The sequence below is a fragment of the Cydia splendana genome, chromosome 1, assembly GCF_910591565.1.
Source record: "Cydia splendana chromosome 1, ilCydSple1.2, whole genome shotgun sequence".
Lineage (NCBI taxonomy): Eukaryota > Metazoa > Arthropoda > Insecta > Lepidoptera > Tortricidae > Cydia > Cydia splendana.
The window spans coordinates 8,744,766-8,763,119 of NC_085960.1; the positions used below are offsets into that span (position 1 = coordinate 8,744,766).

The 18,354-nt window shown below is 42.1% G+C and overlaps 2 protein-coding genes across 3 annotated transcripts in view; both read left to right on the top strand.

Moving 5' to 3' along the window:
* LOC134796104 (uncharacterized) overlaps positions 1-18,354 on the top strand; it is a 349,320-nt gene that overhangs the window by 258,584 nt on the left and 72,382 nt on the right. The window lies entirely within an intron of this gene.
* Positions 10,597-18,354, top strand: part of LOC134796053 (pseudouridine-5'-phosphatase-like) — a 50,608-nt gene continuing 42,850 nt past the window's right edge. Inside the window, exons 1-4 of one of the 2 annotated variants that reach the window (XR_010144894.1) lie at positions 10,597-10,743; positions 10,839-11,057; positions 11,789-12,021; positions 12,106-12,404. Coding sequence is in view for 1 of the 2 variants with exons in the window: in XM_063767989.1 (XP_063624059.1) it covers positions 10,689-10,743; positions 10,839-11,057; positions 11,789-12,021; positions 12,106-12,282 (684 nt within the window). In the remaining variant the exon portion in view is untranslated. Of the gene's footprint in view, positions 10,744-10,838; positions 11,058-11,788; positions 12,022-12,105; positions 12,571-18,354 lie in introns of those variants that run through there. The other variant, XM_063767989.1, reaches the window with a different exon arrangement.

The window sequence follows — 18,354 nt, forward strand, 5'->3', positions numbered from 1 at the left end:
GGTTTAACCGATCAGGTTTACTAATAGTTTTCCTTGAAAGCCTTTACTAAGCTCACGATTTTTTTGGACGCATGGATCCCACTTTTTAGGGTTCCGTACCTCAAAAGGAAAAAACGAAACCCTTATAGGATCACTCGTGCGTCTGTAAGTAAGTAAGTAAATATTCTTTATTGCACCAATAATTATACATTTTACATACATGTAAAACTACAAAGAAATCAACACACACACGACGTCTACAGACGTCTGTCTGTCTGTACTGAATCAATTAAGTTGAAATTTGGTACACATATGTAAATTAGTGACCCAAAGACGGACATGTAACGTAAACAAATTCATTTTAAACATGGGGGCCATTTTTGGGGGTAAATGAGAAATGTTAAAAAATAAAGTTTTTCAAACTATATCGTGTTATATATCAAATGAAAGAACTCATCTTCAGAATTTCAAATATATTTTTTTTATAATTTTAAAATACATAGGTTAGAAATTATTTAAGAAAATAGCCAAAAGATTACCACCCCCCCCCCCCTCTACTCTGAAACTACTAGGTCTAAATTTTTGAAAAAAATACACTAAATTGTTCTTTACCTATAGATGACAGGAAATCCTATTAGAAATGTGCAGTCAAGCGTGAGTCGGACTACTCGGACTTAATGTACGGAACCCTTGGTACGCGAGTCTGACTCGCACTTAACCGGTTTTTTTCTTTCAGGGCGATTATTTCCGAAAATAGATAGATATTATGTTTATCAAAAAATGTTTTTTGAAGACCCTTATTCGTTTTGAAAGACCTGCCTATCGAATGACACCCCACACTATAGGGTTGAAGCGAAAAAAAAGCATCCCGACTTTTCGTGTATGGGAGCCACCCTAAAAAATTCAATTTTTTTACGACTTTATCGGCGTTATACTGAATTATATTTATATCCATGCCAAATTTCTGCTTTCTAGCACTATAACGATTACTTAGCAAAGCCGCGGATGGACAGACACGGACTGACAGACTGACATGGCGAAACTATAAGGGTTCTACGGAACTAGTCGACTACGGAACCCTAAAAAAGAGGCCATGTACACGTCGTCGTTAGAAGTGAAACTGTCAGCGCTATTTAAAATGTTCTTAATCACACATGTGTTTGTAATTTCTTTACATATAGACGTCTTCTTAAAGTGCGAGGCTCCATTATATCAGCATAGGTATTGTTAGAGTTAGACCAAGCTAAGTTTGCAGCGATTTTAATAGACCAGGCCCCAGACTGTGCAAGTGTTATGTTAATTGTAATGTTTTTTTTTTTATTTAAACTTTAGTTTCATTGATCTTTTGTCCCCGTAGCGTAAACGAAAGGAAAATTATATTAAATATCTACATGAATCCATATAGGTATAATATGTAATAAGTAACTATTAGGTAGTTTAGGTACCTACATTACGATATGAACATGTACGAAAAGTAGGAAATTCGCAAAGAGTAGCAATAAATTAAAACACGACCGAAAGTAAGTCGTGCAACATTTTACAGTACCTTCATTGGCCCTTTAAGCCACTGACTACAGGACAGGCCGCCGCGCCGGACGATATCGGCCTGTCAGTTCGAACAAAAATATGACAGTTCCGAACAACTGACCGGCCGATATCGTCCGGCGGACTGTTAGTCAGTGGTCGGCTTTAAATTTTCGACATAGGCACGTAATGTGCTAATTACCGCACTGCGGTAAAGTAGCACCATGTACCTACTGTTATAGTAGGTGTAGGTACGTTACGATACAAGTGCGAAAAATTGGAAATTCGCAACGAGTGTTTGAAATCGACAAGTCAATGATTCGCACATGTATCGTACACCGTTGTAAAGTACATATATATGGCAATTTATATTTCGAAATGGTAACGTAATATGCAAATTATCGCACTATTAGTGCGGTAAAGTAGCGCCATAATATGTACTGTAATAGTACCTACATTACGATACAAGTGCGAAAAGTAGGAAATCGCCACTCGTTGCGAATTACAATTTGTAGGTACAAATTTACAAAAGCACCCGCTTGTTCAAATTCATGACGAAAAGGGCGAGACGCTTTGTCTGTGATGCAGACTCATTCATTGATCCGACTAGCTAACACACGAATATTGTACATTTTGAATGAACGCCTCTTCAACTATGTTGATATTATGTGTAATTTATTCTATATTATGGACTAATCAGTAGGTTACCTGCCTTAGTGTTATGAAACTTTTGAAATTTGAACCGGAAGTAAATGGTCGGCATCGAACTTCACAACTTAAGACGACAGACTTACTTTTACTGCTGGCTAACTCTAAAAAAACCGGCCAAGTGTGTGTCAGGCCAGGCATAATGGAGAGTCACGTACCTTCATACGATATATACTATTTTTGCGGCACTTTCGCTGCACTTTTGTACCTTAATAAGCAGAGAGTTTTTTGATAAAAGCTCCCTTAATTACAAGTATTGAGTGCGACTATGTGCACGTTTCCCTCGCAAAAAATGGCGGAATGATTTGTACGGTAAGATATCGTTTGGGCTCCTCCCTTCCGACATGTCGGAAGCCGGTGTTGCTCGAAGGTATACACTATACACGATTACGCTGGCGGTACCAAACATCATTATGGCGTTTACGAGGTTTACTAATTAGATTGAAGGGACTACTAGTTTTCATGGCTACTTATTACTGTAATATTCTTGATTTTACGAAGGCGCTGACCCAGACCCTGACTGGATACAGATTGTTGTGTCCTGACGAAAAAATCATATAACGCGCCCAATTATTGACCTCAGTTAATACATTCTTAACAGTTACGAAACAAGGGCTCGAAGATCGGGGTTCGGGGTCACGTTACGATATTTATCTATCTGAACTTCCGAGAATGTTCGAGAAACCTGAACTTCGATCTTCTTTCGTCAGAACGTTCAGGGCAAACATTGTAGAGGATTACCGCGAATGAATTCACCGAGCCGGGGCGCTGCTTAAGCACGGGTCAGAGGGCCTACCACGAACCACGTTCGACGTGTTGCCTCTCTGTAGCACTTAAGTACGAATTTACAAGTGCGACAGAGAGGCAACACGTCGAACGAGGTACGCGGTAGGCCCTCCGACTTTATACCGAAGAATATAATACTATACTTGGTCAAGCAGATCTTGTCAGTAGAAAAAGGCGGCAAATTTGAAAAATATAGGCGCGAAGGGATATCGTCCCATAGAAAAATTGAAATTCGCGCCTTTTCTACTGACAAGATTTGCTTGACCGTCTATAGTTGAGCACACTAGGCTTTCTACACTTTGAGAATTGAGCAAGATTCGAATACTGATAACAAATATTATGGCTTAAAATAAACTTAGCATTTGGATTATAAAAACAAAACGGTTAAAAAATTACGATAATGCTAAATTTATATACTGTCTAACAGACGGGCCTACCGGACCGCGGCGTCGGTTCGGTCAGCTTATCTCTTCCTTGCTTTCTCTCACAGCTGCGTCCTTCACGGACGTACGGCGAACCATGTTCCACCGATCCATATATGGTAGGATCTTATAGATGTGTTATACGCGTACGTCCGCAAGGGATTGAGGGTCTACCCAGAGGCGTATTTACAAATTTGGCGCCCCGGGCCATTTTGATTTGCCGCCCCCCTTCATCAGTGACGATCTGCTGATAAAGTATTTTATTTAAGAAAAAAAAACCTGCAACAAGTATCTTTGGGGTGTGAAATAAAATAAAAAAACCGGACAAGTGCGAGTCGGACTCGTCCACCGAGGGTTCCGTACTTTTTAGTATTTGTTGTTATAGCGGCAACAGAAATACATCATCTGTGAAAATTTCAACTGCCTAGCTATCACGGTTCATGAGATACAGCCTGGTGACAGACGGACGGACGGACGGACGGACAGCGGAGTCTTAGTAATAGGGTCCCGTTTTTACCCTTTGGGTACGGAACCCTAAAAAACTAAACATTTACTCACATAGGCATTTACATTGTTTTCCTATGTACAAATTGGTTGACAAAATCATCAATGACGCTGTCGTAATTTAAAACGTTTGTCAGCTCAGCTTCTATATTAAGACGAGCTAAGCTATTCAGGCGCTCTTCGCTGATAGTGGAACGTATATAATTTTTTATTCTTTTGAGTGCAGAAAGGTGACGTCACTAATGTCACTATTCTAGATACAGAAACAGATTTATATGGGCCGTTTTTGTCACTCAATGACGTTATATTTGCCTGATCTGATCGGTGACCGGTGGGTACTGCTGGTTTTTGGCCATTGAGAATCAAGGTGAGGCATTGGCAGTCAGGTTGGATATAGCTAAGGAGTTCGGTCGGGTCTGGCATCGAGTCTGCTCGAGGGACTATGTTATACAAATGGATCGCTAGCTTTTTTTCCGGTAGACGCATATGAGCCGTATAGGTAGTAGACGGAAGCTGCTCCGATAGTGTGGATATTACCGCTGGCGTTGCACTAGGTTCTGTGCTGTCATTGCTGCATATCAATGATAATCATTGCTATGCAGACGACAGTAGTAAAGACGCGTATTACACAGGCCGTGCTATTATCCCACATTCTGTGGTGCTGGAAAGTCTAGAAAAGTATTGTATTTGTATCTGATATCGAGAGCACTCTATCTATACTGAGTTTCGGCATGGGATCGGAACAATTTAGTGAGATTCAATATCACGAAGACACAAGAATCGCCCAATGTAGTCAGATGGGTCACAAATAATGCAGGTACGTAAGTGAAAACGCGAGCGTAGCGAGCGCGAAATTTTTTCGAGAAAATAGTAGGTAAATTTTTAGGGTTCCGTACTTCAAAAGGAAAAAAACGGAACCCATATAGGATTACTTTGTTGTCCGTCTGGCCGTATGTCTGTCTCAATATAAAGGGTCTTGACATGACAGAGGGCGGCAAAATAATGCTTGTTATGTAAATTTTACAAATAAATAGGGGAGCGAAAAAATTCTGGTCGACCCTATCTGAACAGCAAATAAAATATATTTTGACCCAAATTTGCCGCCCCCTAAAATCTGCCGCCCTAGGCTTCAGCCTACTCAGCCTAGTCGTAAATCCGGCACTGCGCCGTACTAATACTTCTTGAACGAATATGTTGCTTAATTTAATTAGGTACTTGTTGGTAGATATTTTAAGCGGGTTTGAAGCGTTCGTTTGTTTATTAATTTAAATGTCAATTAAAATATAATAAAAAATATAGCTAAGTTTGATTATAATAGGCGCCCAGAAAAAGCCGCCCCGGGCCATGGCCCCCTTGGCCCTAGGGTAAATACGCCCCTGGGTCTACCTGGGGGATTGAGTTGTTCGCGTCCGTAGGAAGATTGCCCTTTGTTACCCTACACGTGTCCCCCGGGTGGCGCCAAAAGAACAACAACGCCGAGCAATGGGCGGCGGTTAATTAGCCTATCACCTAGTTGGATAACAGCTGGGAGAGGCCATTGGGGGCCTTGAGGGTACAAATGCCCTCTAAAATACCAATAAGAGAAGGAACTCTGAAATAAAATCAAGTGCGGCGGTACACTTTGAGGCAGCAGCCCTGCCAACCGTCTAGGGTACTATGGGCATAAACCTGTATATCCGAAATCTACAATCTATTACTGAAACTCAAGGAAGGAATACACGGACCGATTTAAACAAACTGACCTTTGGCGCGAAAATAAGGACTCTGATTGGCTGCTGGAATGTTCGCACAATGCGCGAGGAAAGTCGTGTACACCAGGTTGTTAAGTATATGCGAGACTACCAAGTAGACATACTTGGCATTTCGGAAACAAGATGGAAGGATTTTGGTGAGCAACAGATTGAAGACCACACTCTCCTGTACTCTGGGCAGAAAAAGAAGCATGAGTATGGTGTGGGAATCCTCCTTACCAAAAAGGCCCGTTCTAGTCTGCTTGACTGGAAACCTGTATCAGACAGAATAATTACAGCTCGCTTCAAGTCTAAAGTGAGGAATATCACCTTAGTACAGTGCTACGCTCCGACCAACTCGGCGAGCTCGATTCAGAAAGAGGCATTCTATAGCCAGCTCGGTACAGCAATGCAAAGCATTCCAAAGGGCGACATTGTGATCTGTCTGGGCGACTATAACGCTCAGATAGGAAATAGCAACCGAGGCATAGAACCATGGATAGGGAAACATGCACTGGGGACGAGAACCGAAAACGGTAACATGCTAGTGGACTTCTGCTGTGAACATGATCTGGTGCTTGGAGGTTCAATTTTCCCGCATAAAAACTGTCACAAGGTGTCTTGGATCTCCCCAGACAGAAGAACGGAGAACCAAATAGATCACGTGATGATTAGTAGAAAATGGAGACACTCACTATTGGATGTGCGCAACAGAAGAGGAGCAGATGTAAACAGTGACCACCATCTTATTGTAGCCAAAATACGCTTGAAGATAGCAAAGGTGCGAAGCACAGCAACCACATCATCTCGGCGGTTCGATGTCTCAAAGCTGCAAGATGCGGTCACTAGACAGAATTTTAGCACGGAAGTTCACAACCACTACAACTCCCAGAAAGATGAAGGAATGTCAGTCGAAGATCATTGGCAACTGCTAAAAAATACCTTTCGCAAATGTTGTAATACGTTTCTAGGGCACCAAAGCCTCGAAAAAAAGGAATGGATATCTAAAGAGACCTGGGATAAAATAACGCATCGTAAATCCATCAAAGACAGGCTTAACGTTGCAAGCGATCTAGGCACGAAAGAAACTTTAGCCTATGAGTACTTCCTTTGTGAAAGCGACATAAAACGCAGTGCTAAAAGGGACAAGCGTAGGAGAGCAGCATCTATTGCCAGAAAAGCGGAATCGGCAGCACATAATGGGAACACTAAAGAACTTTACCGGGCCGGTAGAGAGCTTTGCAATAGAAAAGCTGCGGCACGACCCATAGTAGACAAAGCTGGAAAGATACTCGTAACGCTTGAAGAACAAATGTGTAGGTGGCACGAGCATTTTACGGAAGTCTTCCGTACTCTGGATGACGAGCTTGACGAGGGAGAACCAGTTGAGACAGCGGAGGTCCTGGACATAAAAGTTGACCCTCCAGATGTCGATGAAATCTCCTGTGCTATAAAAAGTTTGAAGAGTGGAAAGGCTCCCGGAAATGACTGCATCCCGGTGGAAGCACTGAAGAGCAACCCGAGGGCAATGGCTAGTGTGTTGCATCCCCTGTTCGTAGACATCTGGGAAACGGGACGAGTACCTGAAAGTTGGAAGGAGGGGATAATCATCAAGCTACCCAAGAAGGGAGACCTGTCCCAGTGCTCCAACTGGCGCGGAATAAACTTGCTGCCTGTCTGCTCCAAGGTGCTGTGTAAGGTTCTGCTGAACAGAATGTCGGCCGCTGTCGATTGCAGACTCAGGGATGAACAGAGTGGATTCAGAACGGGACGATCGTGTACGGATCAGATTAACGTCCTGCGCATGATCCTAGAGCAGTGTCATGAGATGAAAAGCGAGCTCCATGTCCTGTTCGTAGACTTCGAAAAGGCTTTTGATAGGGTAAAGTGGAGAAGCATATGGCGAATACTGAAGCAAAGGGGAATTCCAGTCAAGGTCATAGAAATAATCAAGTGCCTTTATGAGGGATCCACTTGTCGAATAATGCACAGGGGCCAATTGTCAGATCCGATACCCGTCACTGCTGGAGTTAAACAGGGCTGTTTGCTGTCACCATTGCTGTTCCTGATTGTCTTGGACGATGTGATGCGCAGAGTTACCAGTCAAGGGGAAAGGGGGCTGCCCTGGGTCAATGGCAAAACCCTTGAAGATATTGACTTCGCTGATGACCTGTGCTTACTCGCTACGACACAAGACTATCTGCAGTCGAAGACCGATGACCTGGCCGATGCCGCAGGAAGAGAGGGATTGCGTATCAACTGTGCTAAAACGAAAGCTATGCGCCTGCACGCCCAGAATGCAACGCCTATTCTAGTAAACGGGGAGCCAGTTGAAGAAGTAACAAAATTTACATATCTGGGAAGTGTTATGAACCCCCTGGGAGGTGCAGAAGCGGATGTTGAAGCTCGCATCAATAAAGCCCGCGCCGCATATGCGCAGTTGAAACCCGTATGGACTTCCACAGTCATCACTCGCCGCACCAAGCTAAGGGTTTTCAACTCGAACGTAAAGTCGGTCCTCCTATATGGATGCGAGACATGGCCCGTCAAGCAAGACATAACCAGTAGACTCCAGGTGTTTGTAAACAAGTGTTTGCGGCGAATCGTAGGAGTCTACTGGCCACGGACCATCTCCAATGTTAAACTATGGGAACTGACTGGCCAAAACCCTTTAGCTAAGGAGATACTTCTGCGGAAATGGCGCTGGATAGGACATGTTTTACGAAGGCCAAACAATCACCTATCCAAGCAAGGGCTGACCTGGAAAATTCCCGGAAAAAGAGGACAAGGTCGCCCACGTACCACCTGGAGGCGCACAGTGGAAAAAGAGGCGGCATCAGTTGGCCTCGGCTGGGCGGAGCTGGAAGAGGCCGCGCTGGACCGCGAAGAATGGAAATCCCTTCTGAGAGCCCTATGTCCCTGATGAGGGATAACAGGATATCATCAATCAAGTGAAAACGCGAGCGTAGCGAGCGCGAAATTTTTTCGAGAAAATAGTAGGTAAATTTTTAGGGTTCCGTACTTCAAAAGGAAAAAAACGGAACCCATATAGGATTACTTTGTTGTCCGTCTGGCCGTATGTCTGTCTCAATATAAAGGGTCTTGACATGACAGAGGGCGGCAAAATAATGCTTGTTATGTAAATTTTACAAATAAATAGGGGAGCGAAAAAATTCTGGTCGACCCTATCTGAACAGCAAATAAAATATATTTTGACCCAAATTTGCCGCCCCCTAAAATCTGCCGCCCTAGGCTTCAGCCTACTCAGCCTAGTCGTAAATCCGGCACTGCGCCGTACTAATACTTCTTGAACGAATATGTTGCTTAATTTAATTAGGTACTTGTTGGTAGATATTTTAAGCGGGTTTGAAGCGTTCGTTTGTTTATTAATTTAAATGTCAATTAAAATATAATAAAAAATATAGCTAAGTTTGATTATAAAAGGCGCCCAGAAAAAGCCGCCCCGGGCCATGGCCCCCTTGGCCCTAGGGTAAATACGCCCCTGGGTCTACCGTAAGGCCCCAACGTTTTCTGTTCTTTTTGACGGCGCAGCAACTAGTATCATTTCTCTCTCCTCGCTCTTTTAAAAATGCCGTTTGTCAAAAAAGGACAACTATACTGTTGACAAGATGTACTTCAAATCAAAGTGTTGCCTTTTTTGGTGCATCCAGGCTGTGTATGTGTGCGTAAAAACGTGTATGTGTGCTCTTTTAGGGATGTGAAAAGTCGATTTTAATCATGTTATATATCGATAAACGCTACACAGCGGAACGAAATAGCTATTAATTGAAGCTTCAATATCTTCGTTAAACATAAACATACTTAATTGAAATGCTAATGAATAATAAATATATCAGAATATAATAAAATAATTCAATTATTGCGGAACACATATTTTAGTAGGTATCTCTGAACTTTCCCTTCGTTCCCTGCTGGGGCGTGACGATAAAATTGTGATCTGATAACCACAATACACTATGATTGGTCGAGTTTATTTGTTGCCCACCATAAACCATACTAAATTTATGGTGGGGATGAGGAATAAAAAAATGTGAGGGTTTGGCAAGGACAAACAATAATAGCTCTTTCTCTGGTACTCCTACTGAAAGATTCATACGACTATCCCGTTCGGTCATTACCCCCCCCCCCCCCCCCCCAACCATGCCTGTTCCAGTAGTTATACTAGATTCATGCACCGATCGAACAGGCTTCGGACCGGACAGTTCGGAAAGAGAAAAGCAAAGTTCGCAAAGAAGGCCGCGGTCCGGTACGCCCGTCTATTAGTGCTTTTGTAGTGTCGTAAGGCCTCATTCCCACGGCCGCTTTTACAACGCGCGTTAAAAAAGCGTTTGAATGACACAAATGGATACATGTGTATTTATTCACACGACGGCGGTAGCACTTTTAATCAAGCATTGTTGGATTTTCGACTTTAAGCGTTGGGACCATGGGACCTAAAGGGGTTCCGAGAAGCGAAGCCCGCCCGCTCCACACTCCGCACGAGTGTATAGCTGGCTCGAGTGTGGTCCCAGATCTGCGACGTCGTACACTTTTTGCTGAGAGGGACAGAGAAAGAGATATGTTAATACCCCATGTTAAGGCCCCAGTACACAATGGGCCATCGCCGGCCACTCCAAGGGACGCATTTATGCGTTAGAGGGAGCAAGTGGTATTGCTATCTCATTCTACCGCATGGCTGCGTCCCTTGGAGTGGCCGGCGATGGCCCATTGTGTACTGGGGCCTTTAGAAAGTGTTCGGCGACCGAGTTTGTGCGGCACGATAACGCTGAACCCAATAATGCACGACTCAATATTTTTGATTGCCGCGCCGGGCATTGATAGGTCGAGCTTTATTTATTTGGCTGTGCATTAGTATCCCCTTGACAGTGACGTGACACTGTCAGTGAAACAAAACGTCATATGCAAACCTCCGAACTATCCGAACTTTCAGGGGATCTCATCTATTTCTGATACATTTACTGCCTAATTATTACAATTAATATCATTTGAGAAGTCGTGCCATTGCAGCTTAATTATGGCGTTCAAGAAAGTATCGCATGTGTTGTTTGATTTAGATGGTCTGCTAATAGGTAAGAGGTTAATAACATCCTAAATATTTCAATGATCAATAATCCTCTTTTAACGTTTCTTTGAAATGTTAAAATATTGCACTTTTCTGCTTTAGATTCTGAAATTTTGTACACGCAAGCATTTACCACTGTTTGCGCTAAATTTGGCAAAGAATTCACGTGGGATCTGAAGTCGAGCCTGCTGGGCTTCCAAGGCCACGAATGCGCGGAGAAAATAATTACAACTCTGGAGCTACCACTTTCTGTGCAAGAGTTCATTAAATTATGTCAAAAGGAATATGAGGTACTGTTCCCCAAAGTCCAGTCCATGCCAGGTAAAAATTAATAGAAAATCAAATAGGTATGTGTTAGCATGCATTATTGTACATGCACTTGTAATTGTTAAGTATGCAAATATTAATTAAGAGATTTGTAACATATTTATTTGTTCACACATTTTGTAGTTTGTAATGGCTTTAACCATTAGCACCCACTGAATGTACCTGCTTGGGTAAAGCTAAGTCTTACCTATATGCCCTATATGTCTCTACCCAACAGTATTAGGAAAAAAATGGGTGTTGTATCATTTGGACTTAAATAATAAATGTTAATATGTTTAGTACTTCATAAGTTCATAATAACCTAAATAAATAAATGATCAGGTTTCATTGGTGTATAACCAATAAGGTAGGAAAAAAATGGGTGTTGTAACATTTGGACTTAAATAATAAATGTTAATATGTTTAGTACTTCATAAGTTCATAATAACCTAAATAAATAAATTATCAGGTTTCATTGGTTATACACCAATGAAACCTGATAATAAACTAAGCCAACAAAATTGGATTATGTAATCATCTTTTTTACTTTATCATTGTATGTGATCTCAACTAACGATCAAATTAAAAATCCTTTTACTTACTAAAAACAAGTACTGATTTAAATAGCACATAGAGTATTATGAATCAATATTTTTATAAAAATAAATAACTCCCTTCTGCATTCTAAAAATAGATTCCCCATTTGTTTCAATAAGACTTCTAATTTTACTTTAAAATTATTTTAGGTGCACAGAGACTAGTAGAGCACTTACACTCCAAGGGTATTCCTATAGCAATGGCCACTAGCTCTGCTCAAGACAGTGTGGACATGAAAATGAGGAACTTTCAGGAGTTTGTGGGTCTGTTTCACCACCTCACCATGGGCTCAACGGACCCTGAAGTTACCAAGGGCAAGCCAGACCCAGCCATTTTCTTAGTGTGTGCCTCCAGGTTTCCTGATAAACCTAAACCGGAAGATGTAAGTTAATTAATTTTATTTCTTCTCTAATCACAGTAATTGCTTAAAATGCCAAAGTATACTTATAAAGGTTATTGTTTCCAGTGTCTTGTATTTGAAGATGCAGTTAATGGAGTAAAGGCGGCAAATGCAGCAAATATGCAAGTAGTAGCAGTACCTGACCCTCGCATAGATCCCGCCTTACTAAGTACTGCCACTTTAGTCTTGAATTCATTAGAAGAATTTAAGCCAGAGCTATTTGGTCTTCCAGCTTTTGATTAAGAGCTTTAAAAATGTGAGATAGTTGAAATATTTTTGTTGCTTAAAATGTTGTTGTACTTGTTTTGATAGATGGTTGTTAAAACTAATAGATTTTATTTATAAATGTGTAGCACAACATTAAGGTTGGCATCATTGTTACTGAACCAATTAATTCTACTACTGTAAATGTCCAAAGTATTTATTAAGAAATCATATTAACTCATCTAGTCGAATATTAGTACTTAAGTTATTACAAGTACACACTACTTAATAGTAACTGTCATATCATCATATAGAACTAGAAGTGTGTTATGTTATTAATGTTATTAGTAATTTCTTTCTTTCATTTCTATGTTACCTGAACAATGCTTTAAAAACACTTTTGTGTTGTGTATTTATACATGTTTTTTTTTAATATATTTCACAAGTTCACATCCTTATTAAAACACATGATTAGATAAAAGTATATTTTATTGAAATAAACTGCAATACAGTTTTTGTGAGCATGCCTTTAATTGAAAAACTCCTACCTGTCTGTTACCAACCAAGAAACTGTTTTTTTTATTTCGTAGTCAGTACTTGTAACAGATGGGATGTTTATTTCCAGTAGTTAGGTATTAACACAGTCTTTTTTAATTTTCAATATTGTAAAAGAGATTGTAGTGGTATAGTCAGACCGTAAAAAGTCTGCAGCGATTTTGATAGCCCACGCATTGCAAGTGTAATTCTAAACGTCAAACTTCTATAAAATGATGACGTATACATAACACTTACACTGCGTGGGCTATCAAATCCGCTGCAGACTTTGTTTGGTGCGACTCTAATAACTTATATAATATTTTTCTATCTGTTGCTAATGGTAACTACTGGGAAAAAAAACATCTTTTACCAGTAGTAGCCCTGGTCTGTTTGTGCTGGTCGGTAGGTAGAGTCTGTGCGGAAAGAGAAGAGTCGTGGGATTTGAGGGCGCGCCAGTGCTATTTTATGGTTTTTGCTATGCTGACAACACTGGTCACGTGATTATAGTACGACACTAAAGGTCATGATACTTGAATCCCTTTTATTCCGGTTTTTGCCACGGCTTACTAAACGGAGCCTGGTGGTGGTGTAGGCTTGTCAACTCAATCCTCTGATTTAGCACAGGCACTAGTTTTCTTTTTAAAACACACTCTTGTTTTTATGTCTCAGATACTAAAAAGTGTCAGTGCGAAAAACTGCCAAAACTAGTTAAGATTCTGCCCAATACAACTGTAATTTTAGTACCAAACAAGATAGAGTCTTATTTATGTACTGCCTAATCTGTGCAGTTATTTTAATACAAAACCGGGTAGATCGGGTAGAAATTGGGCAATAGAACTGGAATTTTACTATCTGGGATTTATTTCACCCATTGTAAACTTGACTTGTAATGTATGTGTACATTATTAATAATAAATATGAATATGAATAAAAATAGTGCATAAGTATGTAGGCCTTATTGGGATATGTCCGGTTCTCTCATCTCACGATATTTTACTTCGCCGAAAAGTCACTGCTAAATATGAAATATAATTTCGTAACTAACAGGTTCTGTAAACGAACTTACAAATAAATAAATATTTTATTAGAAAAAGTTTTATTCAGAACCTAGTAAACGAACTTACAAATAAAGGAATATTTTATTAGCATTAGTTTTATTCTTTGTAATCGAATTCCGAATTAAAATATTAAATTAATAAGCTTCAGAACAACCAGGGACACTCATAGAACTATCTTCATCTGAACTGGATGTGCTTGAATCCGGCACGTAGATTACGAATTCTTGCATATCACCTAGGACCTAGGTGATATGCAAGAATTCGTAATCTACGTGCCACGCACGGGGCACGCTCCCATACAAAATCATCATCATCTCATCATCATCTCAGCCATAAGACGTCCACTGCTGAACATAGGCCTCCCCCTTGGACCTCCATACGTGCCGGTTGGAAGCGACCCGCATCCAGCGTCTTCCGGCGACCTTAACAAGATCGTCTGTCCATCTTGTGGGTGGACGTCCTACGCTGCGCTTGCTAGTCCGTGGTCTCCACTCGAGCACTTTTCGACCCCATCGGCCATCTTCTCTGCGTGCAATGTGGCCTGCCCATTGCCACTTCAGCTTGCTAATTCGGTGGGCTATGTCGGTGACTTTAGTTCGTCTACGGATCTCCTCATTTCTGATTCGATCACGTAGAGAAACTCCGAGCATAGCCCTCTCCATAGCTCGTTGAGCGACTTTGAGTTTTGAGATGAGGCCGATAGTGAAAGACCACGTTTCGGAGCCGTAAGTCATCACTGGTAACACACACTGATTAAAGACTTTCGTCTTGAGGCACAGGTATGTCGGACGAAAAGACATTACGTAGTTTCCCGAACGCTGCCCAACCGAGTTGGATTCGGCGGTTGACCTCTTTCTCGAAGTTGGACCTACCTAATTGGACTACTTGTCCTAGGTAGATGTACGAGTCAACAACTTCGAGTACCGAGTTCCCAACAGAGACTGGGATGGGCACAACATTGGCATTTGACATAAGTTTCGTCTTGTCCATGTTCATTTTCAAGCCCACCCGTTGTGAAACTCGGTTGAGCTCATCGAGCATCATGCTGAGTTCCTCCATCGACTTTGCCATGACTACGATATCGTCGGCAAACCGAAGGTGAGTGATGTATTCGCCGTTGATTTTGATGCCAAGTCCTTCCCATTCCAGGAGCTTGAAGGCGTCTTCCATTACGGCAGTAAACAGTTTCGGAGAGATAACGTCTCCCTGCCTTACGCCTCTTCGCAATGGAATCGCCCTCGTGCTCTGCTCCTGTACTCGGACCGACATGGTGGCGTTACTATACAAACACTTCAACACTTCGATGTACCGATAGTCAATATGGCATCGCTGAAGAGACTCAAGCACCGCCCATGTTTCCACCGAATCGAAGGCTTTCTCATAGTCCACAAACGCTAAGCATAATGGCAAGTTATACTCTTCGGTCTTCTGTATAACTTGCCGCAGCGTATGGATGTGGTCTATGGTACTATAGCCTTTTCGGAAACCGGCTTGTTCGGGAGGCTGGAAGTCATCAAGTCTGTGTTCGAGACGGTTCGTGATGACCCTTGAAAACAGCTTATAGACATGGCTCAGAAGCGTGATGGGTCTGTAGTTCTTCAATAGGTTGTTATCACCTTTTTTGAAGAACAGCACCACCTCGCCTCTATTCCATGTTTCAGGCGTTATGCCCTCGGACAAGACGGAATTAAAGAGCTTCTGGAGGACTTTAAGTACCGGTGTTCCACCCGCTCTCAGAAGCTCTGAAGTGATTCCGTCTTTGCCCGGCGCCTTGTTGTTCTTAAGCTGCTTCAGGGCCATCCTAATCTCGTACAGACTGATGTCCGGGATATCTTCGGTATAATGTCGGGACAGCTTGGCTCTTGGATCTCCTACCAAGCTGTCAACGGGCTTTGCGATCGAAGTGTATAACTGTCCATAGAACCTCTCGATCTCACCTAAAACCTCCGCTTTGCTCGACGCTATGCTGCCATCTTCCCGTTTCAGCTTTGTCAGCTGGCTTTGCCCAATAGACTTGTCCTTTGCGAACACTTTGGAGCCTTGGTTTCGCTCAATAGTCTCTTTAATACGGTTAGTATTAAAGAGACGCAGATCATGTCGCAAGGACTTAGATATACGTCTATTGAGCTGCCTATATGACTCCGCGTCATCGGGAGACTGCAACTGTAGCGAGCGTCGTTCAGCCATGAGGTTTAAGGTTTGCTCGGTCAATTTCTGAGGTCTATCTTTACGGCGGGGTCTAAAAATCTTAGACCCTACTGTGTGGACAGTTTCCACTAGCCCGTCGTTGATTTCGTCCACTGAAGCCAAGTTCTCTAGGCAAGCAAAGCGGTTAGAGAGCTCGAGTTGAAAGCTTTCGGGGTTTTGAACATGGGCTCGAGTAGGTCGGAGCGTAGACTTCATCAGGCTGGACCTTTCAAGTTTAATATTGATATTCAGTGTGCCTCTTACGATTCGGTGATCACTACCGGTCTTTACCCTGTTGATCACAGAGACATCACTGAATATCCGTTTCTTGTCGGTCATGATGAAGTCTATCTCGTTTCTCGTGGAACCGTCAGGACTCATCCAGGTCCATTTCCTGTGAGGCGGCTTCTGGAAGAAAGAGTTCATCATGAAGAGTTCCTCTCTCTCCAGAAAGTCGGCCAGCCTCTGACCCCTAGGGTTCCGTTGCCCATACCCAAATTGCCCCACTCTCAACTCATCCCCGCTTCTCTTGCCCAACTTTGCGTTGAAGTCCCCCATAACAACAGTAAAGTAGGTTTTAGAAGTATGTATGGCCCTACTTACGTCCTCATACATAGCTTCTACTTCATCATCGGAGTGTGACGAGGTCGGTGCGTATACCTGAATGACCTTCAGCGAATATCTTTTGGATATTCTGAGTATTAGGTATACCACCCTGCTCGACACACTGTCGATGGTTATTATGTTGTTTACGAGGGACTTGTGAACGAGAAACCCGACACCACCTTGGGACTGTTGGTCGCCCTCCCGGTGGTAGAGCAAGTTACCAGACTTCAGGGTTGTCGTGTCCTCCCCCTCTCTACGGACTTCGCATAACCCTACAATGTCCCAGTGTAACCTGCTCAGTTCCTCTTCCAGCTCGCAGATCTTTTCGTCAGTCCTCATAGTGCGTATGTTGTGTGTTACCAGGGCCAGTCGTCGTCGGGGCGGGTAGCCGGATCTTTGCCGGAGATTCTTAGCACCCCTGACCCCGCTAATGCCCTGACCGCTACCATAGCCAGAGCACCGGGGGTCGCCGGAACCTCGGGGCCGTGGTTTTATTGTGCTCGTCATGATGGGGGGTGAATGCCATAATCGCCACGCTTGGCAAGCGGGTTGGCGATCGCAGTCGAGTACACCGAATTTGAGGGACGCTGCTGCCCGTCCACCGGTGGTCTTGGACGTAGTTTAAGGACATACCCGGGTCAGGGTCCCATACAAAATGCTTTTTTTTAATTTTTTTTTTGTTTTGTCCCAATAGTGTGGGGTATCGTCGGATAGGTCTTTCAAAACGAATAAGGGTCTTCAAAAACATTTTTTGATATAGTACTTAAATATTTTCGGAAATAATCGCTCCAAAAGAAAAGAAAATGTGTCCCCCCCCTCTCTAACTTTTGAACAATGCGTCCAAAAAATATGAAAAAAAAATCGTGAAACAAAAGCTTAATAAATATGTACTTTCAATGAAAACTATAGCGAACATGATAGGTCCAGTCGGTTTTGAGTTATTGCAAAAAATCTTCTTTTCTTAGTAAAAGTACCCCCTTATGCTTGTAATGTACTTACATGATACTTACCTACTATTAGCCCCCATTTGGCATATTTTGACAGAATGGAAACTACGAAACCCTACACTGAGCATGGCCCGACATGCTCTTGGCCGATTATTCTTTAAATGTCCCGGTCTGAGTCCCCACACTTATGGCAACCCTAACCTAGGTACTTAGCGGTCTTTTATTTGAGATACCGTAGGTACTTTTACACAATCTTGAAAAAAAATGTACAATAAATATGCATAAAATGGCAAGTACTTATCAAGCCTATTTGTCAGTTATTTTAAAGATCATTAATGACCTGCATATTTATGAAAATTAATATATTTTGAATGAATATACTTACCGATTATGTACCGGAGACAAGTTACTTAGGGGGCTTATTAAATCGGTAATTATTTAATATTAAATACAACATCAATACCCGTGAATAGCGGAAACACATGCCGCGACTTTTTGTCAGTCGATAGTCGGCTTTTAGCCATTTTCTTCCCGCTGACAAAAACGAACAATGTTAAATATAATTTTCCTTGTAGTTTTATGTACGGTTTTATCGTGTTTTGAAAATATTTTATACATAAAACTTGCGGTTTTTATTAATAAAAATATACAATGACAGAAGTTTGTTTACTTTTTACAAGACAGGTGTTACAAGGTTGGATTGCCATATAAAATTTAAAATGTTAGTTCCCGTTTCTGCCACGACTCTTCTCTTTCCGCACAGACTCTATAGGTTA